The sequence below is a fragment of the Eretmochelys imbricata genome, chromosome 2, assembly GCF_965152235.1.
Source record: "Eretmochelys imbricata isolate rEreImb1 chromosome 2, rEreImb1.hap1, whole genome shotgun sequence".
Classification (NCBI taxonomy): domain Eukaryota; kingdom Metazoa; phylum Chordata; order Testudines; family Cheloniidae; genus Eretmochelys; species Eretmochelys imbricata.
The window spans coordinates 251,975,085-252,002,689 of NC_135573.1; the positions used below are offsets into that span (position 1 = coordinate 251,975,085).

Genomic DNA, 27,605 nt, shown 5'->3' on the forward strand with positions numbered 1-27,605 from the left:
CTGCAACCTAAGGAATATTAATAATGAAAAATGTTGTTGCACAGAATTTATATCGGCCTTAGGGGTGTGGCAACTCCTGTAGGTTCTGCAGTCCCAGTGGCAGAGGTAGCGGGTTCAGGGCAGGGTACGTTGTGGGTGTTGTACAAATTCCCTTCCTTCACTCAACCTGCTCCACAATTCCCTTGTGTGTAGGAGTGGTACTTTAAAAAATTATATTGCTCTCCACAATAGGCCTAGCTCTCTCCAGGATAGGTCAGCTTCTAGCAACTCCCAATCTCTGCTGTGAGAGAGGCAGGACAGTCCGGTAATTATGCTACTAGCCTAGGATTTGAGACACATGGATTCAATTCCCTGCTCCACCACAGACTTCTAGTGCGACCTCGGGGAAGTCAATCTCTTTGTGCCTCAGTTCCCCATCTGTAAAATGGGGATAACAGCCCTCACAACACTCCTGTGAGGATAAATGCATTAAAGACTGTGAGGTGCTCAGATACTAAGGTAATAGGGGCCACATAAGTACTTAAGATAGATAACCGCAATCATAGTTGTCTAGGGTTTCGGTGATGTTGTAAGTACCAAAGACACAGGGCAGTGCACCATTAATGGTTAGTATTATGGCTATTTATTTAGATTGTGGTAGCATAAACATTGCACTAGGTTATATCCAAACCTAGATGAAGACACTTCTGAACAGAAGAGCCTTCCAAAAGGGAAAGGGACAGATTACAACTGGCCAACACCTTCTCTTCCCAGTGACAGGAGAGGATGGGGGTTCCCCCAGACTCCCAGCTCTTATGCATTCAGGTGAAGTTATTGGTTTACACACCCATGTTTAGACACCCATGTTTGAAAATTTTGGCCTTAGATTTTGACTGTTAGGCCCACCCCAACTCTTACAGAAGTTAATAGGAGTTTTTCCAGTCATGTCAAAGGGAGATGGATCAGGCACTTGCAGACTTACAATGCTACATTCCCAGACAACATCCTCCTTTCTATGGTATGATGAATAGTAATGAACACAGTATATTCTGGGGGCCTTGTCACTGTATAGAAAGATTCCATTTAGTTCCCTCTAGCTGAGATTTATTATTCTTTTCTGCAAAGATCATCCAATCAAGCATTCAGATTAGAAGAAATTATTCAAGTGATGCAACGTAACATGTTCCTTGCTCGGAGTTTCACAGCAATTGAAACAGAAGGGCTTGCCATACTTTGTATGTTATTTACCTTTAAACAAATCTACAGGAAAAGTAAACAAAGCCGAGTAGCAATATGCTTATATTTCTTCACTTCTTGCATCTTTCAGAGCTTTGCTACACTAATCAGTGTGCACACTGCACCAGAGAGCTGCAATGGAAAACGAATACGGTATTTTTACTTTAAAGTAACTTCCATATAATTCAGAGCCAAACTGCAGCACCTCATAGAGAATTTAAAATTATCCTCTTAACTACAGTGCCTTGTACCCTGAAAATGTCAACCATAATCAAGATAAAACATAACTGAAGCAGCACATAGAAGACTTCTGTGTAATGTAGTTTATAAATTAAGAAAAAGCTTTTGAACTTTCACTATCCATCAAAAAGAAATGTCTTTACGTTACTCCATATCCCAGGTTACAGAGATATTAGATGATTTTATGAAATACCATTACAATATTTTCAATTTTTTTACATTAGAAGAGAAATATATTGAAAATAACCAGATTCCTTTGAATTAGTCAGTACATGATGAGAATTATTTGTAAAACAACATTTTATGGACATTAATTCCACACTATTTTATGCTTACTTTATAAAGTAGTATATTTCAACTCTAACATAATGCATGGAAATTAGATGGTTTGATTTGACTCCCACTGAGTTCAATGGGAGTAGACTCAAGCACTAAATTTACTGGTGCCCTTTCCTTTTTCTGTGTAAACTCAACTGCAGTGGGATTTACGTGTATGCATTAAATGCATTATTATCCATCTTTTTACTGTGGATAGTCTATGGAAACTGTCACAGTGGTAAAAAAAGCAGGCAAAATGTTAAGATGTATAATTAATGGCATGGAAAATAAAGCAGAACATATTATAATATTATTAACATGCTTCCATTTGGAATACTGCAATCCATTCTGGTCAACTTATTCCCCAAAAGAAAATAGCAGAAACAGAGGGGATTCATAGACATGCAGCATGAATAGAGGCAATTAAAAACTTCCATACATGGACAGACTGAAAAGACTGGGGCAGTTTGCTCTAGAATGGAGAAGAACAATGGGTTGGGACAAAATAAAGATCCACAAACTAACAAATAATGAGGCATCTTTGTGGCACCTAGAGACTAACAAATTTATTTGGGCATACCGCTTTTGTGGGCTAGAACCCACTTCATCAGATGTATGGAGTGGAAAATACAGGAGCAGGTATAAATACATGAAAAGATGGGAGCGTGGTAAACAGGGTAGACAGGTGAACAAATGGTGCAGAGGTGGTAGACAGAGCACTGCTATTCTCCCCTTTTCAAGAACAAGAGGACATTAAATGAAACCGAGAGGAAAAAAAATTTAAAATGGATAAAATGATTCTTCTCCCCATGTATAATTAACCTATGGAACTCACTGGCACAGGTATCAAAGACATGAAAACCCTCTCAGAGCAGGGTTCAAAGAATTGGGCCTCTATTTATACAGATAACAAAAATATTCACAGATACTATAATAAGGATTTTTTTTAAAAAAATGCCAAGGGTGGAATCCTGGCTCTGCTGTAGTCAATGGGATTTTTGCCATTGACTTCAATGGGAACAGGATTTACCCCAAAAGTTCTGGAAGGGATAAAATCCTTCCCTCATCTAGGCATCAGTATACCAGTAAACCACTACCTGATATAAACTGGGAGAAACTATTGCTATGGGCAGTTTATTCCAGAACTGCCTATTGCAGGATTTCTTGCACTTTCCTCTGAGGCATCTGATGCTGGGCACAGCTGCAGACAAAATATTGGGCTAGATCAGTGGTTTTCAACCCCTGGAGGTCTGCAGACTCTGCCTAAGATTTCCAAAAGAGTCTGTACCTCCATTCAAAATTTTTTAGGGGTCCGCAAATGAAAAAAGGTTGAAAACCATTGGGCTAGAATAGATGACCAGTCTGATCCAGTATGAAAACTCTGGTAATTTTCCAATGAGATAAGATTAGGCCATCTCTTCCTTCCTGCCTCAGGAAAAAGGGTGCCAAAAAGTAGCAAAAGTCTATAGCACAGGAAGATCTATAAGAAGCATACACTCTCAGATCTAAGCCCTTTAAAAAGTATTACTGTTTAAACTAACTGCAACAAAATTGCCTGATTCATTTAAAATACATCAGGGCTTCTTCATGAACATGGCTATGGAAAACTCCGTTTTTTAATATTTCTGCGGTCATTCTCAGGTTTCTAAGTGCACTTTCTCTGGCTGAACTGGACCTACCATGGTATTAACAATATTAAGCTTTAGTAATGAAAACAGTGGAATAATTAGAACTTTTTGAATATGCGACATTCTATGAACCTACTGATAAGAATCTCTTTAATGTAACGTACCAGCCAGTGCTGAGCAGTGCTGTTTCATAACCTGTCTCTTTTTATAGCACTACAATCCCTGCTCCTTGTCAAAAAAAACCCAACACAGGTGAGTGTATTTCCAATTTCCTCACAAGACGACAGAAAAATGTATTTACTCCCATGTATTTTTTACTGCTTCTATTTATTTTCCAATTTGAGGGCAGGATTCTAAGTTGATGTTCTGTTTCCCCTATAATTTCCAACATTTATAGCTTGTCAACTGAATGAGCAACATTACCCAAATTTATCGCCACCAAGCACAAGCCTGGTGTTCTGGCTCTTTATAGCATTATATTATTGACATTGTTACAGGGGACTTTTCATACAAGTTAGAGGGTACCTCCTGTGGCATTTTAAGCTTCTTGTTCTCCTTTTTTATTTCTCTCCGTGTGCCCCATATCTGTGCTCTAATCCTGCGTTTGGACGAGAACCATCCCCACACAGGAGCCCACTGACTTCAACAGGTCTCTGTCCAGTTTAAGCATCTGCCCAGACAGATCCAACTGAAGGATCAGGGTTTTAGTCCTGATCACATGCTTGGGCTTTGACATTATTGAGAGTACCAAACAGATCTAACTTCTTGGTATTTCTGATATTTTAAAATTGAATACCATCTCAAATCAGCCCCCAAATGCCAATACATTAAAAAGACTTTGAACTAACAGGTCCCATGGATAGTCAAGGGAAATGTATAAGCAAGTCAGCATTCTGCCCTACATCTAGACTTTGCTAGTTCCATTGCACTCTCTCTTGGTTTTAGCATTAATGACTCATTTTTCCCCCTAAAGAACTCCTTTTTAAAACTGGCAAACTAGTTTGCATGAGGGAGTCTTCTAGCACAGTACTTCTCAAGCTATCTGATGTGGGGGACCAGCAATTTTTTTTTCCAATGTGCATGCAGACCAGCAGCCAATGGCTCGTGGACCGGCACTGGTCCACGGACCACCACTTTGAGGAGCACTGTTCTAGCAGAATAAACAGATTGTTCTGTGGACTCTGCTCTATATATGGAATGCTCACACAAATTCCATAGAGGTGGTGAAAGTTTCAGCACATATAGGCTGCGTTGTCATGATCATTTATTATTTGCATTGTGGTAGCACTAGAGGCCAGAGCCAAGATCGGGGCCCCATAGTGCTAATTGTTGTGCAAACACAGAGAAAGACACAGCCCCCACCCCAAAGAGCTTACACTCTAAATAGACAGACAAAAGATATAAGGAAGGAAGTACTATTAGTCCCATTTTATCGATGGGGGAACTGAGGCACAGAGAGTTTAATAGACTTGCCCAAGGTCACCCAGGAATTCTGTGCAGAGCCAGGAATTACACCTGCATCTCCTGATTCCCAATCCAATGCCTTAATCACAAAATCAGCCTTCCTATAGTTATTATGTCACAATGATTAAACAATTAAGGTTGGAAGTCAGGAGATTCAAATTTTAAACGCTGCTCTCCCCTGAACTACCAGTTTGACCTTGGGCAAATAACTTAAAAGGCCAAATCAACTTCAAAATTACACTTCTGCCTGAAAATATTTTACCTACTACTGTCACAAAGAACACCTTCAATAAAATCATTGTAACTAAAATAATTTTTAAAGTTTCTTTGTTCCACACATTTGGCGGCAGTCTGTTTTTACTGTTCTGTCAGTTACACATGTGAGCAATCCCACAATTTGATATTGAACAAGGCTTCATCAAAACCCATAGGAACACAGGACTGGAAGGGACTCCAGGATCATCGAGTCCAGTTCTAGCTATCGCAGGCAACCCTGTCACATAAAAACTAGTTACGTTGTTTACCCCCACTACTGTTGGGAGGCTATTCAAGAGCCTTGCTCCTCTAATAGTTAGATGTCTTCTTATAATGACCAGCCTAAATTTATTCATGGCCCATCTATGTTGGTGCCAGCGTTGTCCTTTAGCTGACACAGCTCGTCTCCTTCCCTTGTGTTTACCCCCTCCTCCAATGTACTTATAGGGAGCAATTCTGGCACTGGCCACTGTTGTGAGACAGGATACTGGGCTAGAGGAACCTTTGGTCTGATCCAGTATGGCCATTCTTATGTTCTTAATCAGATCCCCTCTCAGCCTTCAATTTGCTAGACTAAATAAACCAAGCTCTTTTAGTTTCCTCTCATAAAATAGGCTCTCCAGTCCCCTGATCATCCTAGTAGCCCTTCTTGCACCTGTTCCAGTTTGAATTACTCTTTCTTAAAGATGGGTGACCAGAACTGTACACAGTATTCCAGATCAGGTCTTACCAGTGCCTTATAGAGTGGTATGAAGACGTCTCTATCTCTACTGGAAATAACTTACCTAACACATCACAGGAAACACTTCAGCATTTTCTGTTAACTTATTTTAGCCAACCATATCAGAGCAAAAATGTTAGGGCCTCTGAGGTTTTTGAGTTCAACTGTGTAACTGTTATGTACTTATTTATATATGGTCTCCCGCACTGCAGCATCTGAAAGCCATTCAAACATTAACAGATATATCCTCACATACCCCTCTCCTAGAAGGTAGGGAAATATTATCCCCTTTACGCACACTAAGTGACTTGCCCTAAGTCATCCAGGAAATCCGTGGCAGAGCCACGTCTTGGGCCAGGTCCTTATCCTCATAGACACTTAACCTAACTATCTGACTCTCTTATTTCTGCAAAGCTGGGGCCTGAACCTGCTTGCACTGAACTCCATGGATGTTTTGCCACTGAGTTCAGCTGGAGCAAGATTGGGTCCCATGGCTGCATATCAAGAACAGGCGGTCTCGAGATTTCTAGTACTTCCCACTTCCAGTCAAATACTCTGACGATAGCCTGCCTCGGGTATTTTGGCTTTTCCACTCCTGAATGAAACCTGGAAGCACAGGATACATCGACACTGTAGTTAAAAACCCATGGTTGACTTGGAGGCACGGAGCTCTGGCTAACGGGCTGTTTAAGTGTGGTATAGATGTTCAGGCTTGAGCTGGAGCCCAGGCTCTAGGATGCTGTGATGTGAGAGGGTCCCAGGGCTCGGGCTACAACTCGAGCCCGAACAGCTACATTGCGATTAAACAATCCCTTAGCCCACGCCTCACATGCCTGAGTCAGCTGGCACAGGCCAGCCCCGGGTATCCAATTGCAGTGTAGACATACCTACAGAGGCCCATGAAAATGAAAAACAAAGAGAAAAAGGTCCTTGCTATTTTGTTTTGGTGACAGATTTAGAGTTTGTCCATCATTGCCCATAACACACCTTGAGGCACATCAGAGAATCACGAGTGCTTTTACTTTGGGGTACAAAAGAAATCTTACAAATATTGTACCAAAAATGTCGTCACTTAGCCTTTACTAGTCTCCCATCAAAGACAGCATTATAAACCTATATGATCAACTAGCAATCAGTTGTAAAGCCTGTTGCTGATTGAGTAAGCATTATTTAATGAGCACTTCACTGATGTATCTTTTCTTCTGGATCTACAAAACAATCCAGCCTTTGATGTTCAGCTGGCTTCTATTAATACATTCTGCTGCTGGTGTTGTTCTTTATGCATTTGACACAATTATGCCAGATCTTATCATTTCTTCAGACAGATTACAACAAAATTGTAACATTGGTTTTCACTGACAAAATTCAATACTAATGAGCATGACTTTTGCTGACACCTAGCATTTCCAATTAGCTTTTCAAGATTGCTGTTTAAATTTGACAGCCGGGGTGGGGTGGGGGAAATAAGTTTTGAAAATGGAGGTAAGACATCACAGCTCCAGAAATTATTATTATTATTATTTTTTTTTTTTTTTACCAAAATGGTCAATTTTTTGCATGGTAGGAAAGAGAAATATACCAGATTAAGATGGAGGTGTGGGATGGAGGGGATTTTCAATGGTATTTATGTTTCTTTATAAACTACATAGTCCAGCCTTCCACTAGCATTTTCACGGGTGGTCCCATGCAAATCTTCCATGTGATCAATCACATATTGATAATTTCACTGAGATCAAAGTCACAACTCTTCATCCTGAGATTTAGCTCTTAAACCCCCATTTATGTTAACTGAAAGTAGGTGGCTCAATTGCTCCTTAGCAAAAAGAGATGTACATCTGCTTTTATTCTTATTAAGACACAGATCCTGGAAGTCCATTTTTAAGGAGCAACTGAGCCACCTACTTTCAGTTAAATTTTTGAAATCAGAAGGATTTGTGACATGCTGCATTTTTCAAAGCTCTTCTGTGAGAATCCATAACTATCAAAACTGATATGCATGATACATAGTCCTATGTCAGATCCAGCAAGAGCAATTTCATGGAACTCTATGACCTGGCATTATCTTCCAAAATTCTCCCTCTCAGATCATGCCTGAAGGGGCTGCATTTTTATTCTGGCATTCCCAGGCTAGTCTGTGTATATTATTTTAATGTTCTCCACATGCCTCTGCAAGTTTCTTTTACTTTTAGATATTTCATCATTATAGACTGCAGTGGATTTCACATTTATATTTTGTGAGCAAGCTGTTCCATAAGCTCTATGAATCCTAATCAGGCCTATAATTTTCAGTGTCCAGCCAAACAAACAGATATAGTACTTTTGGAAATTTCTAAAAAATATGTGGTTTTCTTTCTTGCAGAACTGAAAAGAGGGTTTTATGCTATATCTTATCATAGAACCACGGCTGACTGAAATTCCCTGTCACGGTTTCTAATATGGTTATTTTAATTTATAACTGCCTTGTTACATTATTTGAAGTGTATATATGTAAGTGTGCCCTTTAGTATGGAACTCTGATTGTGCTTTTAAGTTTTGCATGATGGATTACCTTGTTGTTCTGTAACCTAATACCAGTGATGGTTATGTAGGGCACCATTGTAAATTAGATTTTGTCATCTGGGATGATACACTGTTTCGTTGAAAATATTTTATTACATTATAATGTCTGACTAAGAAGAAAGCATTTTCTAGTGGTTAGCATACAGAATGAAGAGTTGAGATTCTGGGCTTCTTCACCAACATGCTAAATGATCTTGGACAGTTCACATGACATCCCTTGCACACAAAGTAATTAGAAATGGAAATCACCTACGTCTGTTAAGTCAACTTGCTTATTTCATTCAGTTGTTAGTACTAGCTTGTTCCCTACGGTATATATTTTGTGTGGCTTTGTCCAGTTTGGTTCTGATTGCACCTAATGAAGGTGAGGCCTCCACTACTGCTCTTGAAAGACTATTCAACAATCCATTCGATTTCACTCTTTCGTTCCGTTTGGGCTATCCCGTCAACAACAGCTGTTATGATAATATACTAAGTCAATGCTCTTTTGGTTACAATTAAGATTGTATTTTACCCCTCTTGGTAAAGGGGACAATTTTAATGGTGCAAAACAGTAACTTTCAAGGGGCAACACTGAATTTCATAAACACTTACTTTGAAGGCCAGCTTCAACCAACTACTTCTTCATAAAGTGCTAGAAATACTTCTGCACAGACCCAAAGAAAGAATTGGCATTATATTTCAGGCCTGTTGGACAAAACCGTTACCCGCCTGTACTGTAACTGCTGTTCTTTGAGATGTGGGTGCAGACATGTATTCCACTTAGGTGTGCGCATGCCCAGCTCACCAAAGCTGGAGAACTTTGACTAGCAGTTCCAACAGGGGCTGTGTTTGGGCCATCTGAACCTTAGTGTTACCCTGATGCCTCCCTCCCACCCACCCCCGGCTCAATTCCTTCACACTGAAGTTTGAAATTAGAGATTCTGATGCAGAGGGGATGGAAGGTGGGTCATGGAATATACATCAGCACCACCATCTCAAAGAACAACAGGTAGTATCCATTTTTTCTTCTTCCAGTGGTTGCAGATGTGTATTCCACTCAAGTGACTCATAAGCAGTACTCAGAGAAGGTGGGGCTCTGAGTCTACTTAAACAATGAAAGTTTGCATCTGACCTAGACACAGTGGTAATAGCATAGTGCTTGTTAACAATATGTATGGAAGACAGATAGCAGCCCTAAAAGTGTCCAATATTGAAACATCACTGAGGAACGTTATTGATACCACTGGGGCTCTTGCCAAATAAGCTCATAATCTCTGCGAAGGTGTGGTCTGAACGACTTCATATGTTGTTGTAATGCAGGAAGTTATCCACCCGGAAATCAACTGCATAGAGACTGCCTGCCCTTCATTTGATCCATATAGGAGATAACACAGGCACAGTCTTCTCTAGGTAAAACGCCAAGCATTGTCTCACATCCAATGTATGAAGTTGCTGTTCATCTGCCTTTGAGCATGGTTTAGGAGTGACTACTGGTAAGTTTGTTACTTGGTTAAGGTGAAATTGAGAAACCACTTTCAACAAAAATTTTGGATGTGACTATAAGGTCTGCATATATGGGGCTTTGCCATTGAGGCCTGTAGCTCACTTACATTCCTTGAAGATGTTAAAGCAACAAGGAAGATTGTCTTCTAGCAAAGGAGCTGATGGAGAACAAGTCACCAAGGGCTCAAGCGGAAGCTAACACAGTATTATGGCCACACAAGGGAACTAGCTCTTTCAGGTGGAGATGAGTAATTTCCTCTTAGAAATCTTGCTCCCATGGAGTTCAAAAAAATTAACTTCCCTTGGATCAGAAGACGGAACTCTGAAATCACCACTAAGTGGACCCTCAAGAAGCTGAGAGACAGACCAGAGGATTGAAGGTGTAGTAGATACTCCAAAATTTCCTGAATGAGGGCTAGCCTTGGTTGAATACCCCAGGCTAGTAACCAAATCAACAACTGATTCCACCTGGCAGAATAGGTAGCTCTAGTGGAGGATTTTCTACTATTGAGTAGCACTTGTCTAACAGCTTCCAAACAATATGCCTCCTACTCATCTAGCCATGCAGCATCCGCGCTGTGAGGTTGTACTCTGCTCAGCACTAGATGCAAAACTCGACCATGGTGCTGAGTCAGTAGATCAGGAGAAAGAGATATGGGAGATCGGACTGAATAGGTCATAGAACCTACATTGTCTCCGCCAAGCTGGTGCAATGAGATTTTGTTTGGCATGATCCAACTTTGGTTTGAGAATAAGATGAGGAATGAGTGGTATGGGTGAAAGGCATACATCAGAGCTGATCCCCTATTCAGATGGAAAGTATCGGTTAAGGAGCTTGGACTGAGACCCACTGCCTCTTGTTGATGATGGACCTGAACGCACTGGTCTTCAGAGACCACTCCTGATTCTGGGACAAATGTTACTCTGAAACATTTCCAGTGAGGTGATCAGCTAAGTAATTCTGGACCCCTGGTAAGTAAGTGGGGGGTTGCGGGAATGATGCTGTCCTTGATGCAGAACTGTCAACATTTATTGGCTCCTGACAGAGCTGGTTGGAGTGAGTGTCTCCCTGCTTGTTCACATAATACATTACAGTGGTGCTGTCAGTGAGTATATGAACCGCTGTGACACTGATGTGATCCTGAAACACTCGGCAAGCTCAGAGCTCCAGGATGTTGATATGAAAGGAAGCCTCCTATTACAAACACAAAATCTGAATTTTCAGTGTCACTAGATGTGCTTCCCAACCTATTATGTAAGCACAGTGACTATAGTCTTGGTTGGTGGAGGATAAGCAAAGAGAACACGCTGACACACATTGCTTAGAATTGTCCATTATTCCAGAGAGTCCAGGATTGCTGAAGACATTCAGACAAGCCTGTTCAACAATTGACAACTCAGGTGACAGACCAGCTTCAACCACACTTGAAGAGGAAGAAGGTACAATCTCACATGCTGGACTAGGTAAGTGCAGGCAGCCATATGACCTAGTAACTTCAGGTATATGCAGACCATAGTTGAAGGTTGAGATTGGAGTGCCAGACACAGGTGACGAACTACTTGAAATCATTCATTCAGCAGAAATGCTCTTGAACTCCTAGGGCCTAGTAGGGCCCCAATGAACTTGATTTTTTGAGGTGGTATTAATATAGACTTTCCTTTGTTCAAAATCAGGCCCAGATGATCAAAGAGACATAGTGTGAATCGGACATGGCCAAGGACTTGTTCTCTGGATTTGCCTCTCACTAACCAATTTTTCAGGTATGGGAAGACATAAATTCCTCTTTTTCTGAGATATGCTGCTACACAGACACACATTTGGTAAATACCCATGGAGTAGAGGACAGACCAAAAGGAAGCCTGTTGTACCGATAATGCTGACTTGCCGCTACAAATGTCGGAAACCTCCTGTGACTTGGGAAAAGTGCCACAGGGAAGTAAGTGTCCCGAGATTGAGGGCTGCAAACCAGTCATGGTCATTCAGTGCAGGGAGAATAGCTGCTAGGGTAACCTTGCGGAACCTCAGGTATTTGATGTACTTGTTGAGACTGCAGAGATCAAGGACAGGTCTCATACCTTCCTTGGACTTGGGGATCAGGAAGTACCATGTGTTCAAGGCATGGCAGGGAAAGAGACAGATTGGATGATCCATGGTTGCACCTATCCGCCTGTCTTCCACATGACAGAAGACCTGGGTGAGGAACTGTGTACACTGCTCCAATCACTTGGCTACAGAACCCTATGCAGAGAATCTTTTCCTCCACCACTGCTCATTTGCCCTAGGTCCCTGTCTGTCTATATCAGCTGGCTGCTAGGCTTCAGATTTGCCCCATAATGTTTCATTCAAACAGGACAGATTTAGCCATTACGGAAAGGCTACCCTTTTCTCCTTGTCCCTAACAAGCAAACCAAACCAGACTAATTACATATAGCAGACTGCAGCTCAGTATTGATTCAGATGTCATCGCAATGGAAAATATAAGAGAACAGCAGCATGAAAAATTAATGATATAATGCTGGAAACAAACATACCTACAGGATTTATATTTTCACTGCAGATCAGAGGCCCTGTTGGATTAGAAGCAACAAGAGACAATTCGCTTACTCCTGTGAAAGAGGTCTCCCTCACTTGATATCTGCTCGGCACTTCCACCTGGAACTAAGCCAGATGGACAGGCATGAATTCAGGCAAGCGGACAGCAGCTAGTTAGAGGAGTCAGTCCAGTTTAGTTCCAGGTGCCATCACTTAACCAGCATTCTGCCACTGAAAAACCCAGCTAGCTGGGACACGTACTAGTGCTGAACTAATTCAATGCCAGCCGTATGGAGAAATTAAAGAGGCATGTCCCAGTCCTGTGCAGTAGCTTTTGTGATTCAACTCTTCAATATATACCTGAACTCCTGTTTTAGTCTTATCCACATTGCACTTTCTATACAGTGCCATTAATTACAGGGAGCTGTTCACCTGCGTTGATGTTCATTGCTTGAGGGCTTCTACAAAACCTTAACCTGCCACTGGCTGATGTATGTTGTTTTTTTTCCCTGGCATAAGAATTTCAGTGAATTTGAGATTTCTTCTTGGAATTACTACAGCTTCCATCATCAATTTGTTTAGCACTGACTTCATGCTCAGTGCTGTACAAGGCACAAAAGTAAAAACTAAAGAGCTTACATTTGAAAAGCTCCACTGACTTCTGTGGAAATGCAAGAGGGATGAATTTTGACCATCCTGTGGATTTGTAATAAACTCCAGAGCAAAAAAAAAAGTGTTTAGCTGCTAGGGACAGATATAATCCCCTTCCACATCTTTCATGCAATTTAAAAAGACAGTGGAAATGGCAAAGAACAGACAGGGCTGGCAGCACCAGCATAAATCACCTATAATCAGAGGAAGAGAGAACATTTGGATTATAACTCTCGGCCGCAGGACTCCACAGAATTGCTCCCCAGCATCTGATATGTAACTGTATCATGAATATCTGTTTGGATAGACAGTTATGAATTCTCACAGAAGAAATCTGAAAATAGCAGCATATCAGAAATCCATCTGATTTAAAAATGGGAGTTGAACACCTCTTGTGAAAAGTGCTTTCAACTTGTTGAGGCACATTTTGCAGGTGCTATTTCTAAGCAGACTAATTACAGAAGCCCTGTTGCTTGTGCCTTAGCCAGAAGAGCAGCAGCCATACACATTCTTAGGGCAAACATTTCAAACCTGTGTGTGCATGTGAATGTAGTCACCTAAATCCCTATTTAAGTACTTAGATAAAAGTGGCCAATTTCCACTGCATTCCTTGGGCACCTTTATTCCAGTGCCTAAATGTGAATTTGACCCCTGGCGACACTCTCACTCCTAAAGGTGGTTCCCTAGGCCAGAGCTGAAACAAGTTGGCAGGGAAGCCTGGCCTGCTGCTGCTCATATTACACCTGTCCTGTGGATAAACAGAGGGCTTTAGGCTGGTCAGTCTCACGTCATTCAAGATCTCTGAATTCACCAAGGGGGACATTTATCTGTGCTGATGATTCTCATGAGGGCTATGTACCATCGAAGCCTTGTGTGAGACCTCTGCACAAGGCTGAATTTCACCCTAAAACCTTAAAGCTACAAACTGAGACAGAGAAAATAGTCCAATGGGATCAATTTATAGGGGCTTTTGTGCCAGACAGAATAGCACTGGAATCAAGAGAGAAGGACGGTAGAGAGAAGGAAGATGGGTCATGGGTACCAATATCTGTGGGATGAAGGGAAGAAGAATTCCTGGAAGACAGGCATAAATGAAATAAGGCAAAGATGCCACAAATGAACAGATTATCCCATGATACTTCTAGTGCCATCTACCATCAAGCTCCCCACATCTCTAGAAAATCGCATCTCAATAGTTTGACAGAAATACAGATTATCAATTTAAATCCAGCTAGCAATGTACTGTTACAAGCTGAAGGATGGTGGTGTGACACTGGAGAAAGGGTGAAGGCTACAGGGTGAGTGATGAAAGGGATTGATTCTCTATTGCCCTGCACCTTATGCAGTCATTTACACCTGTGGAAAGTGAACATAACGCACTACCATTTTGACATAGCACTACTTTGCATTTACTTTGCCCAGGCCGAAATGATCACACAGGATGCAGGACGATAAAGAATTAGGCCCATTAAGTCACCTGTATTTAAGTAATATCTTCTCAGCTGAGACTTATTACAGCATCCAATGATGTTAACGAGAGTCCTTCTATTGACTCCCCTAGTGCTGGGCTAGTGGCTGATTTTTACGCCAGTCTGGTAGTACACACTGAAATGCTTTTATCAGTTAGTGGATTTTTCATTTTCAAACAGTGGAGGAAGAGTCGTTGCGAAACATTTGTTTCAAGAGGTCAGAAGTGAAATACATTTTGTAACTCAAGTAGATTTTCTCAGCTATGGTATTTTTTATTATCTAGATAGCTCCACTGCTGTGCATGGCACTTTGCAGAAATGAGTAAGAAGCTCCTATAAATTGATCCTATGGACCATGCCCTAAGGAGTTTTTCATCTAAAACAGACAGGTAACGTAACAGGAAAAGACAAAAGAAAACATGGGCAAAGAGAAATTGCTCCTGGGAGAGGATTTTTTACAAAGAATGCAGATCATTTAGTTTGTTTGTTTCAGCTCTCTCTCTCTCTCTTTAATATAATTAGGCACACAAGACAGAGTAATAGATGACAGCATTGTAGCTGATGTTAGTGACTGAAAGCTCCCCCAGGAGAAATGTGAAGAAAGGGATTTTAAAAAAATAGCCACAAAAAGCATAAACCACGGGGGCCCTGACCCTCCACTCCCATTGCCCTGAAGCAGCACACACCAGCTGGAAAGCTGTGCTGAAGGGGGAGACAACCTTCCTCTCAACACAGGGGAATCCTCAGCCAGTACAAGGCCAGTGCAGCTGGCTTCAAGTCACCTGTCCCTTCCAACCCATGTAAGAGAAGAGAAGGAAGGAGGTGGGCAGAAGGGGACGGTGATCTGACAGAGCCCTGGCCTGCATAACAGTTGGCTCCAGCTGATCAGGGCTGGCCTTCAGGATAGGCAACAAGGCTGTCCGTCCTAGGCACCGAATCATCACATTCAGGGCTGCCAAATCTGCAGTTATTTGTCAAGTTTTTTTGCATGCACTTTTGGGATATTCCAATATTCCACATGAGGACTGACTACAAGCTGCTAAGAACAGTATCCCTGATGAGGCCACGGCACACCTGGTGGCTGAGCTTTGTGACTTTGTCCTCACCCACAACCATTTCAGTTTTGGGGACGACTTATACCTTCAAGTCAGTGGCACTGCTATGGATACCTGCATGGCCCCACAGTATGGCAACATGGCTGACTTAGAACAACCCTTTTTATGGCTGACTTAGAACAACCCTTCCTCAGCTCTCGTCCCCTAGCATCCCTCCTCTACTTGCACTACATTGATGACATCTTCAACATATGGACCCACAGGAAAGAGGCTCTTGAAGAATTCCACCTGGATTTCAACAATTTCCACCCCACCATCATCCTCAGCCTGGACCAGTCCACACAAGAGATCCACTTCCTGGACACTACAGTGCAAATGAGTGATGGTCACATAAACACCACCCTATACCGGAAATCTACTGACTGCTATTCCTACCTACATGCCTCCAGCTTCCATCTAGGACACATCACATGATCCATTGTCTACAGCCAAGCCCTAAGATACAACCGAATTTGCTCCAATCCCTCAGACAGAGACAAACACCTACAAGATCTTTATCAAGCATTCTTAAAACTACAATACCCACCTGGGGAAGTGAGGAAACAGACTGACAGAGCGAGACAGGTACCCAGAAATCAGCTTCTACAGGACAGGCCCAACAAGGAAAATATCAGAACACCACTGGCCATCATGTACAGCCCCCGCTGAAACCTCTCCAGCACATCATCAACAATCTACATCCTATCCTGGAAAACGACCCCTCACTCTCACAGGCCTTGGGAGGCAGGCCAGTCCTCGCTTACAGACAGCCCCCCAACCTGAGGCAAATACTCACCAGCAACTACACACCACACCACAGAAACACTAACCCAGGAACCAATCCCCGTAGCAAACCTCATTGCCTACTCTGTCCCCATATCTACTCCAGCGACACCATCAGAGGACCCAACTACATCAGCCACCCATCAGGGACTCATTCACCGGCACATCTACAATGTGATAATGCCATCATGTGTCAGCAATGCCCCTCTGCCATATACATTGGCCAAACCAGACAGCCCCTTCGTAAAAGAATAAAAGGACACAAATCGTACATCAGGAATGGTAACATACAAAAGCCCTAGGAGAACACTTCAATCTCCCTGGACATTCTATAACAGATTTAAAAGTAGCTATACTTGAACAAAAAAACTTCAGAAACAGACCTCAAAGAGAAACAGCAGAACTAAAATTCATTTGCAAATTTAACACCGTTAATTTGAGCTTGAATAGGGACTGGGAGTGGCTGGTTCATTACAAAAGCAGCTTTGCCTTTTCTGGAATTGACACCTCATTAATTATTGGGAGTTGACTACATCCACCCTGATCGAATTGGCCCTGTCAACACTGGTTCTCCACTTGTGAGGTAACTCCCTTCCCTTCATGTGTCATTAAATAATGCCTGCATTTGTAATTTTCACTCCACGCATCTGAAGAAGTGGTGTTTTACCCACAAAAGCTTATGCTCAAATAAATTTGTTAGTCTTTAAGGTGCCACCAGACTTCTTGTTACCTTTGGGAGAGTGACTTGGTGAGTGGGGGTGGGTGGGTAGAATTAAAAACATTCCCCCCCCGCCGGGTGACAAAACACTTAATGGCGGCCCTACAGCTGACACAGCTTGGAGCAGATCTGAGTCACTCTAAGGGCCATTTTGGGCTTCCATCGGGCCAGGATTGGAGGAGCAGAAATGAGGCTCACAGGTAGCCATCTTCCCCCATCCCTTCACTGCTCTCAACTGCACCACGTATAAGCTCAGCACAGCCCATGGAGTTTACGAAGACTGGGAAGACTCAAATGAAATAAACAATCAAATAGTCTGTTTTCCTCTTAATGTGTGAAAGACTGGGTGTAACTCTCAGAACCTTACCAACCTTTTTCCAAAGAGAAAAAACAGATCCTTTGGTTTTGGAGTCTGGATTGCTTCCCTGTGAGAAGGCATTATGTCCACTGGGAAGCAGATGACCAATACACACTGGTGCAGTTTAAGTAGTTTTGGAATATTGAATAAGGAACACAGAATGTTTTTTTCCATCTTCTTTATCCTGCCCTTTTTTCCTGGGCATCTATGCCACAATATGTTACTAATTTGTTTTATGTAATTGGAAAGTCTACATTAGTGCAAATTGGAAAGTCTACATTAGTGCATCTCAAGGCCTGACTACATACTTGAATTTTTTGAAAACAATAACAACATTCAGAGTAACAGCCGTGTTAGTCTGTATTCGCAAAAAGAAAAGGAGTACTTGTGGCACCTTAGAGACTAACCAATTTATTTGAGCATAAGCCTTCGCGAGCCACAGCTTACTAGGGTGCCACAAGTACTCCTTTTCTTTTAACAACAACATTGTGTTTAAAAGTCTAAAATTATTTAGCTTGGCAAGGAACAGAGCAAAAATAGCAATAAGCTAGAGGTATATAAAATGCACAGTATATATAAAAGCAGAGGTGAAAGTAAGCAGGTACATGCTGGTACAGCATACCGGCAAGAGCCGGTGCACCATACTGGGGCAGCCTGGATTCCCCAGAGGGCAATTTAAAGGGCCTCCAGAGCTATTTAAAGGGCCTGGGGCTCCCCTGCTTCTACCGCCCGGGCCCTTTAAATAGCCACTGGAGCCCTGCCGCCGCTACTCCAGAGCTCCGGCGGCTATTTAAAGGATGGGGTGGTAGAAGCAGGGGAGCCGCGGGCCCTTTAAATAGCCCCCGGAGCCCTGGGGTAGCAGGGGCTATTTAAAGGCCAGGGCTCCAGCTGCCTCTGCTGCCCCGGTCCTCTAAATAGCCCCTGGAGCCCCGCCGCTTCCCCAGGGCTCCGGCGGCTATTTAAAGGGCCAGGGCAGTAGAAGAGGGGAGCCCTGGGCTGCTGCTGTTACCCCGGTGGGGGCGAGGGAGGCACTGACCTTACAGAGTGGGCTGGGGCTGGCTCTGACCACCTCAACCCCGCCCCTTCCACCCTAAGCCCCGCCCCTTCTGGGGGCCAGAGCTGGCCCCCGAGAACTGGTAAGTCACTCGACTTACTGTCACCCCTGTGTAAATGCTTCAACTTAACTCACCCCAAAATACAAGGACAAAAATACAACTACATTAGAAGAGAACATATTTAGAAGGGGCAAAAAGAAATACTGTTTTAATGAAACACATAATTTGCTTGCTGTTCCAGGAGGCTGTTGATGTAAATATCTTTGCAAGATTCATAATGGGGTTAGACACTTATATATAAAAGAATATCTGCAGTTACACTAGTCAGGATAAGGACTACCAATCCTAATGCATTAAACCCCTGATCCCACTCTTCCTGAAGTCAAAGGAAAAAAGTCCCATTGGCATCAGTGATGCAGGATCAGGCCCTAAATGATCACCAGTGAAGAGAGGAAGAGATTTTGTCTCATGTTGCATCTTAAACAATTGGGGAGGTATGATATGGAATTTGTTCATTTCTCCATGAAGGATTCATTATAGGCTGTTGGTAGAGACAAGATATTGAACTGAATGGAGGGTCAGTCTGGGTTTTGGTATGGCTATGTTCCATTTTCCAAGATGCAAATTAATTGCCCATTGTGGAATCCCCATTGATGGAGATTTTAAAGAATAGTTTGGACAAACACCTCTCAGGGATAGTCTCAGTCCTCGACACCTGTCTCAGTACAGAGGGGTGGCCTTGATGACCATCAAATAAATCTGAAGTAATGGGTAGTAGTATTACACTATGATTCTAGGAGTGAATGGCAGGTAACTATAGCGATCGACCCCCGCAGAAAATCTGTTGAAGAAAGGAAGATACGCTCATGACATAGGAAACAGCCCAAGCACAATTCAGGTTGCCTTGTCTTTCAGATTAGAAGAGTCCAGGTTTTGTTATGCTTCGAACAGCTCACTTTGTACTAAAATAAAAATTAAACAGTTAAGTAACAGGAAAAAAACCCTTCTTTTGTTCTATTCTTCAATTTTTCTAAAGGCAGTTCCTTATTAATGAAAATGTCTTTACACATATGGTATTACAAGCTTTCCTCTTTCACTGTTCTCATTCTTGTGTTAAAGGTCCCCACCAGTACCTTATTGTTTATACCTTATAAAAAGTGCCACATTTTTAACTCTGGAAGCAGCCATCTGCTATTTATCAGCACAAAGTGTATGCATAGCACAGGAAGACAACAGAATGAGGCTCACCAAGTCATTTCACTCAGGTCACCAAAAAAAGTTTATTCTTATAAGACAGCAAGATGTTCTCCAGAAGACTGTCAGCAGATTCTTCACACCCTTGGGAATAGTAGGGCCTGATTCTCCACTCCAGTGGAAATCAGGAGCAACTCCACTGAAGTCAATGGAGTTACATCAGTGTGAACACCCCACATTTCCACGAGTTGGGAGTCCAAAGCACTCTCTCAAACCCAAACCTCACATGTGCCAGTACAATCCACACCACAATGGCCACAAGGTCAACATCCGGAAGGCGTCCAATGGTACACACATGGCAGATGGAGTGAGAGAAGGGTGTGTGAGTGTGTGCAGTGAGAAGAGGAATCTCTTTCTAATCATTTTTCACATGCAGGAAAACCCCTGAATCAGTATTGCAAGGCTCTTTGCGCAGTAACTCTTAGGCCTGCAGCTGCGTCACAGCTGACTTTTCAGGTGAAGTGGAAGACAAGTGTCATTCCTGTGTCTCCTACAAGCTGCAGTGCTGAAGAGAGGACTTAGACACCGGCAGTGGCAACTGCTATCATTTCTTTGTCATGAACCACAGTAGTACCTAAGGCTCCTTCAGTGTTTTGAAGCTATCTTCCTTCCAGCAATGCCACATATTGAACATTTTGACAGCTAGCCTGTGAGAATATTTCTTGAGAGGAAAACAAGTGTGGTTCCCCTGTCCACTTTTCAAGCTTAATTTTCTGTGTAAAAGCCCATTTGAAAGTGCAGTAGCACAAATGCCTCTAGCAGATCACAAATCCTTAGAACCGGCTACAAACACTTTCTCCCAGAAGGTACAATTTCAACACGAGAGGTGTTAAGTTCTCTAGAGAACGCTATCAAAAACATTCATGGCTTCCTCCTCCTGCTCTACCACATGGAAAGCCTATCAGACTGCAAAGGTTAAAACAGGCTTTCTATAAAAGCAAAAACATCACGGCTTCACTGCCTGCTTAACAGAACTTGTGGCTGCCCCTTTTTAATTGTGCCTTCTGAGAAAAGTGACAGTTGACTCTTCAAAAGTTTAGATATTGGATTTGCACCAGGAAATGAGGGCAGGGGATTCTTGCTCTAAGGAAGGACATGCCTAAGGTGGCAGGAGCTGTGAGCTGACATAGTTGAGCTTGCACAAACTCTCACCGCGTGGAAACCTGCCTGAGCCACAAAGAGACCATGACAATTTTGGGAACAATGCACTCCATGAGGGCTCCCTTTTTCACCCCTGCAGATTTGGGTCCTTGTCTACGTTTGTCCATTTCCCAAGCCATTGTGGGCCAAATTTGGGTGCAAATTCACAGTAGCTCTGTGGAAGCTGCTGTGTACACATAACTCATCTCTACACAGGTCTGTCAATACATTTTAGCCTTAAACTGCCATGTCCCAGCTACCGTTCTGGGTCTGCACAAATAATTACAGACGCTCCATGGAAGCAGAAACCTCTCATGAAGCAGGGATGTTTCAGCTATGATATATTGGCAGACCGGTGTAGAGAAGTTTGCCCTACGCAGGACACCAGGAGAATCAAATCCAGGATCTCAAGTCGCTATTGACAAAGAGCTCATTTTCTGTATTTCAAATAATCAGCAGTTTGAACTAAATCTATTTTTTCCTACTATAGAATATTAATAAATGACATACATTTCTTAATATTAAGAACAACCCCTATACAGATGCTATAGGTGCTATTGCTAAATCAACTCCTTTTAGAAACATGCAGGACTGAACAACAGAAGGGACTTGAGGAAGGGTTGTACTGGAGCAGGGCAGAGCCAGCACGAAAGGAGACAATTTACACTAGATAAGTGGAAAACAAAGCTTTGGTGACGTTGCCTATGGAATACTTTCTTCTATTAAATATTTACACTGCAGTAGCGCTGAGGGGATCATGGCTTCACTGGGTTGTTGTCAACAAACATATGTTTTGATATTTTGCACATGAGCAACGGTATGTGCAGGCACAAAATGCCAATGTATCCCCATGCTTTGAGTGTACAAGTGTATTGAGCATGTACAAGTTGGGTGTGTGCTGATGGCCAGGCACAACCTACCATGCCCACTTTTGAAAAGTTGGGGCCACAACATTCAGCGACGAGTTAGGATTTTAATAGTGTGAGGACAATATCCCATAAACGCTCCAGACTTATATCTGCTATGTTGGTTGTAAGAAATCAGCCCGTGAAGAATGGCTCTAAGAGAAAAGGGTCTAGTTGGCACAATATCTATTTATAATTATTTTGCAAAATTACAATGGTATGTGTTTGTATAAACTCATTTCCATGCTTGTGCTGTCTTACCAGTTGTTGCCCCTTTGGCCCCCATCCGGCATACTGAAGCTTTGCGTTACTAACTTCAGGTGGATACAAACTCTGGGGGTCCCTGCAAAAAAACAAACAAAGATTTCAGCCTCTCTTCTTTCTAGAGTTTCATCCTTTAAACGTGTGCAGTCCCTACTTTGAAGTTCCTTCACATGCATTTGCGTCCGTTTCTTTGGCTAGAACCTGCCAGCACTTACTACTGGATTTCAATGACTACTTAACATGTAGTCAGCACTACTTCCAGCAACAAGTGTGGGTAGGATCAGCTGACAAATACCTCTTCTCCCTCATACAAGACTGAAATACATTAGTTTTACCAATGTCAAGGGAAAGCAAACAAAATAATTACATTTATCAACACTTGTGATAGCCACAAAGGACAAACAATAATTACAGTTCTGAAACACACTGCCATGAGATAATATAATTTCATCTTCTTCATCCCATGGCTTTTCTGCCTGATAATTTTCTTTTGAACATGATGGCAAAGAACTTTGGCATCTCTGTTACTACCTCATAAACTGATATAGAGCTTGGCTTTCAGGGGAAAGTTGTTAATAATACTGAATCTCAATCTTTTAAAAATAAAATTGAAATGCTTTTCCTGTTACCTTTGTTTTAGAGAAGGACATCAGTGGACATGGCAAATGCAATAAAAAATAGTGCTCTTCTGTAAATGTCAGTGCTGCACAATGTTAACTTGTCACATAACAGGCATCATGCTGTCTCCCATTGTTTTGATGGCGCTTATACTCAATGCAAATAATTATTTTTGATATTTTGAAGTTGCTATTACAACCCTTTTTATTTATATAACAATTCTATAAATAAGAATATTAATAAAGCTTTCATATAGTGTTATTCACAATAGCTCTCAAAATGCTTTTCAAAGGAGGTCAGTATCATTATTGCCATTTTATAGATGGGGAAACTGAGGCACAGAGCGGCAAAGTGACTTGCCTAAGGTCACAGAGTAGCCCAGTGGTAAAGGTGGGAATAGAATCCAGGTGTCCTTAGTCTCAATTCAGTGCTCTACCACTAGACCACACTGCCTCTCTTCTTTCACGTGTATGACTTTTATTCCTTCCTTAAACACATTGTTTTCTCTTGCCTCTTTTACAATACAATGAAATGAAAGGCAATAATTAGACACCACCAGTTAAATCCAATTATGTCTAAAAATGTGTGCCCTTTTCCCTTTTAGACGGGAAAACACAGTAAGTTCACATGCATTATATTTTGTGGCTGAGGCTATATATAAGGGCCTGATCCTGCTCTTTTTAATTAGCCAAAAACTTCCTTTCCTCACTGGGTGTTCTCTCAGTGTAAGGTCTGCAATATTGGGGTGTAGATATACTGGCAACAAAGATGTACAGCTAGGTTCTGCCTGTTCTTGCATGGGTGTACAAATGAGGGTAGAGTAAGCCCTTCCCTTGTGCACCTGTCCAGAGGACAGCTAAAACCCAGGGCTTGCACAGAGCAAGAAATGCAGGACCCGTAAATGGGGCATGATAGGGTATGGCTGTAACCAAGGCTGTAGCCTTGCCCCTTGCCACATGCACTGGTGGCCTACTGCTTGAATCATAGAATCAGAGAACTGGAAGCTACCTCAAGAGGTCATCTAGTCCAGCCCCCGCACTGATGGCAAGGACTAAGTATTACCTAGACCATCTCTGACAGGTGTTTGTCTAACCTGCTCTTAAACATCTCCAGTGATGGAGATTCCACAAACTCCCGAGGCAATTTTTTCCAGAGCTTAACTACCCTGACAGTTAGGAAGTTTTTCCTTATGTCGAACTTAAACCACCCTTGCTGCAATTTAAGCCCATTGCTTCTTGTCCTATCCTTGGTGGTTAAGGAGAAAATTTCTCTCTCCTCCTTGTAACATCCTTTTATGTACTTGAAAACTGTTATGTTCCCTCTCAGTCTTCTCTTCTCCATACTAAACAAACCCAGTTTTTTAAATCTTGCCTCATAAGTTATGTTTTCTAGATCTTTAATAATTTTTGTTGCTTTTTAGACTTCCTCCAATTTTTCCACATCTTTCCTGAAATGTGGTGCCCAGAACTGGATACAATATGCCAGTTGAGGACTAGTCAGCGTGGAGTAGAGCGGAAGAATTACTTCTCGTGTCTTGCTTACAATATTCCTGCTAATATATCGCAGAATGATGTTTGTGTTTTTTGCAACAGTGTTACACTATTGACTCATATTTAGCTTGCGATACACTCTGCCCCCCAGACACGTTTCCACAGTACTCCTTCCTAGGCAGTCATTTCCCATTTTGTATGTGTGCAACTGACTGTTCCTTCTTAAGTGGAGTACTTTGCATTTGTCCTCATTGAATTTCATTCTGTTTACTTCAGACCATTTCTCCAGTTTGTCCAGATCAATTTGAATTTTAATCGTATCCTCCAAAGCACTTGCAACCCCTCCCAGCTTGGTACCGTCCACAAACTTTACAAGTGTACTCTCTGTGCCATTATCTAAATTATTGGCTTCTTCAGGCCCCTTCCAGTCCTACGATTCAACGATTGATAAACTGGATGCAGAACTGATCCCTGCCAGATCCCACTTGATATGCCCTTCCAGCTTGACTGTGAACCACTGGGAATAACTACTCCCTGGGAACGGTTTTCCAACCAATTATGCACCCATCTTATGGTAGCTTCATCTAGGCTGTATTTCCCTAGTTAGTTTATGAGAAGGTCATGCAAAACAGTATGAAAGCCTTACTAAAGTCAAGATACAGGCAGTCCTCGACTTTACAACGTTTGACTTATGACAAATGGGACTTACGACATTTCTGAATTGGAGTGGATTGTGGCTCCAAGTTATGACGTTTCGACTTATGACGCAATTATCAGGAACCAATTGTGTCGTAAGTCAGAGGACTGCCCGTATACCACAGCTACTGCTTCCCCCCATCCACAAAGCTTGTTACACTGTCAAAGAAAGCTATGAAGTCACTGAACTCATTTTTAAAAGATGCATAACATTTGCTGCTCTGGCATAGCATGCATGACCCCTGTGGCATTCGTACGGCCTTTGTCCTCCAAAGGCAGAATGTCTCCTGGAGCAGTGCAAATTCTGCTTCCATCCTGCAAAGTTTGGTTATAAAGGGCTTATCATAGTCCTTAGTTGCTTTTGAAAGATCTGAGCTGGGGAGCAAGTAAATGATGCACTCTATCCTGAGTGCTCTCTGTTCCCATTAAAATCAGCCACAAAGCTCCCAGTCACCACAATGGAACAACTTCACAGCTGTTTATGATTAATTCTAGGGTTACATGTACTTTATGCCTAAGCCACTAGCCAGCCACTTCTGTCAAAACTCTAGCAATGTGGTTAGCCATTTTGGTTACCCCAACAGAGAGTAGCCTCTTTGTGTGGCAGAAACATAGCAGGCTGATAAATTATGAAAAATTGTATTGTGATTTACTGAGAGGAAAAACACACTTCAACCACTTGTTACACAAACTATTAAGGCCAATTTTTCACCTGTGCCAATAAGACATGTAAAATATTTGTGACAAAGTTCCTTCTCTGCCTTGGTGGGTCCTGTGCTTATTGGTGGATTTGCTTGCCTCGGAGATTCAGGACAGTCCTCAGTTTGGCCAACTTTGCTAGTGGCGCAAATCTGCCGTTCACTCAGCTAACCTCATCACTGGCCAGCATGGGGAAAGGGAGGAGAACAATCCCCACAGTCTCTGCTGACCCACCTAGTGGGTCCAGGGATCAGCCAGGGACCTTCCCCTCTGGTGGGACCCACAGTCCAGGTCACCTCCTCTTGTCTCAAATAGGGAGTTGAGGGGGATGGGGGGAACCCAGGCCCATCCTCTACTCCAGGTTCCAGCCCAGGGCCCTGTGGATTGCAACTGTCTACAGTGTCTCTTGTAACAGCTGCGTGACAGCTACAACTCCCTGGGCTACTTCCCCATGGCCTTCTCCCAACACCTTCTTTATCCTCACCGCAGGATCTTCCTCCTGAAGCCTGATCACGCTTGTACTCCTCAGTCCTCCAGCAGCACACCTTCTCACTCCCTGCTCCTTGCACCCCCTCCCCTAACTGATGGGAGATCCTTTTTAACCAGGTGTCCTGATTAGTCTGCCTGCCATGATTGATTCTAGTATGTTCTTAATTGGCTCCAGGTGTCTTAATTAGCTTGCCTGTCTTAATTGGTTCTAGCAGGTTCTTGATTGCTGTAGTGCAGCCCCTGCTCTAGTCACTCAGGGAACAGGAAACTGTTCATCCAGTGGCCAGTATATTTGCCTTCTACCAAACTCCTGTACCCCACTGGTCTGGGTCTGTCACATATTATAATACTAAAATGTTCCCCTCAAATGAACAGATTGGACAAACTACAAGAATTCAAGCCAGCAACACATCAAAGAAAGCATATGGAGCTGAGGGACATGCATATCAATTCTAGCCAATAATTCAGACCAATAACAGACAAGTCATGTCAGTTCTGCTCACTGCATCATCTTTCAGGAGAGCTAAATTCTATTACAATGAGAACTGCAGCATAAACAAGCTTTGGTAACTGATAAGGGGTAACACAACACAGAAAGACAAGACCACCATTCGCTTTACCAGAAAGGTGCTGTGCTAGTGACAAAGCAGGAAGAGTCATCCTCTCTCTCCCTCACACCTATTTTTAAAGACAAAAGAATGTTATCCACTGAACTAGCTCCTAAATCGTTTAGATGGGCTGCGACTATCTGATGTTTGCAGAGTTTAAAAAGCAGCAAAAACATTGCTGCAGTTGCGCTAATTCATTTCCAAACCTTGTGCTTCCAACTACAAAGATAACGGATAGCAAATTATACTGTGTGGTTGCAGGATTTAATAAGCCATGCATTCAAAGTAACTGTTTTCAGTGCTAACCCTTGACTTCAAACCAGAGAGCAGTAGCTCGCTCAGTGCAGTGCGTCGCCATGGCATGGAGGAGCAGCATGGCCAGATCTTTAGAAGGGCTCCACAGCAGAATGGGTCCTGAGCCCTTTTGAAAATCCAGCACCAACTGTGGGTGCCAAGCATTTGGAAATCTGATCCTGAGCTCATTTGAAAATCTCTCTTAGGCAGCTGGACCCCATTACTGTATTATCAGAGTGCCTCACACCACAGCTGTGAGATAGGGAAAGGCTATTGTGCCATTTTACAGATGGGGAACTAAGGCACAAAGTGACTTGCCCAAAGTTATACAGGAAGCCATTGGTGGAGTGGTGGTCTCCTTAATCCCCGACGAGCACTCTAGCCACTGGACCATCCCTCCTCTCCTCTCTAATATAGAACTTTGAGTAGTAATTTATTTAAACTACAATACAAGACTTATTTCCCACACCCCTCAGAAGCAGTGCAAAGGCTTGGGGAAGTCAGGGTAATGGAGGAGCTGAAGGACAAGGAAGTAATTGCTGAGAATAAGCCCGGGAGTGAACCTGGAGGGTTGTTGGGTGGGGGTGGGACAAGTATGGAAT

General features: G+C 42.6%; 1 protein-coding gene across 1 annotated transcript in view; it reads right to left on the bottom strand.

The window, feature by feature from the left end:
• DPP6 (dipeptidyl peptidase like 6) overlaps nt 1–27,605 on the bottom strand; it is a 614,028-nt gene that overhangs the window by 149,966 nt on the left and 436,457 nt on the right. Inside the window, exon 7 of the mRNA XM_077809495.1 lies at nt 22,107–22,188. Coding sequence (XP_077665621.1) covers nt 22,107–22,188 — 82 coding nt within the window. The remainder of the gene's footprint in view (nt 1–22,106; nt 22,189–27,605) is intronic.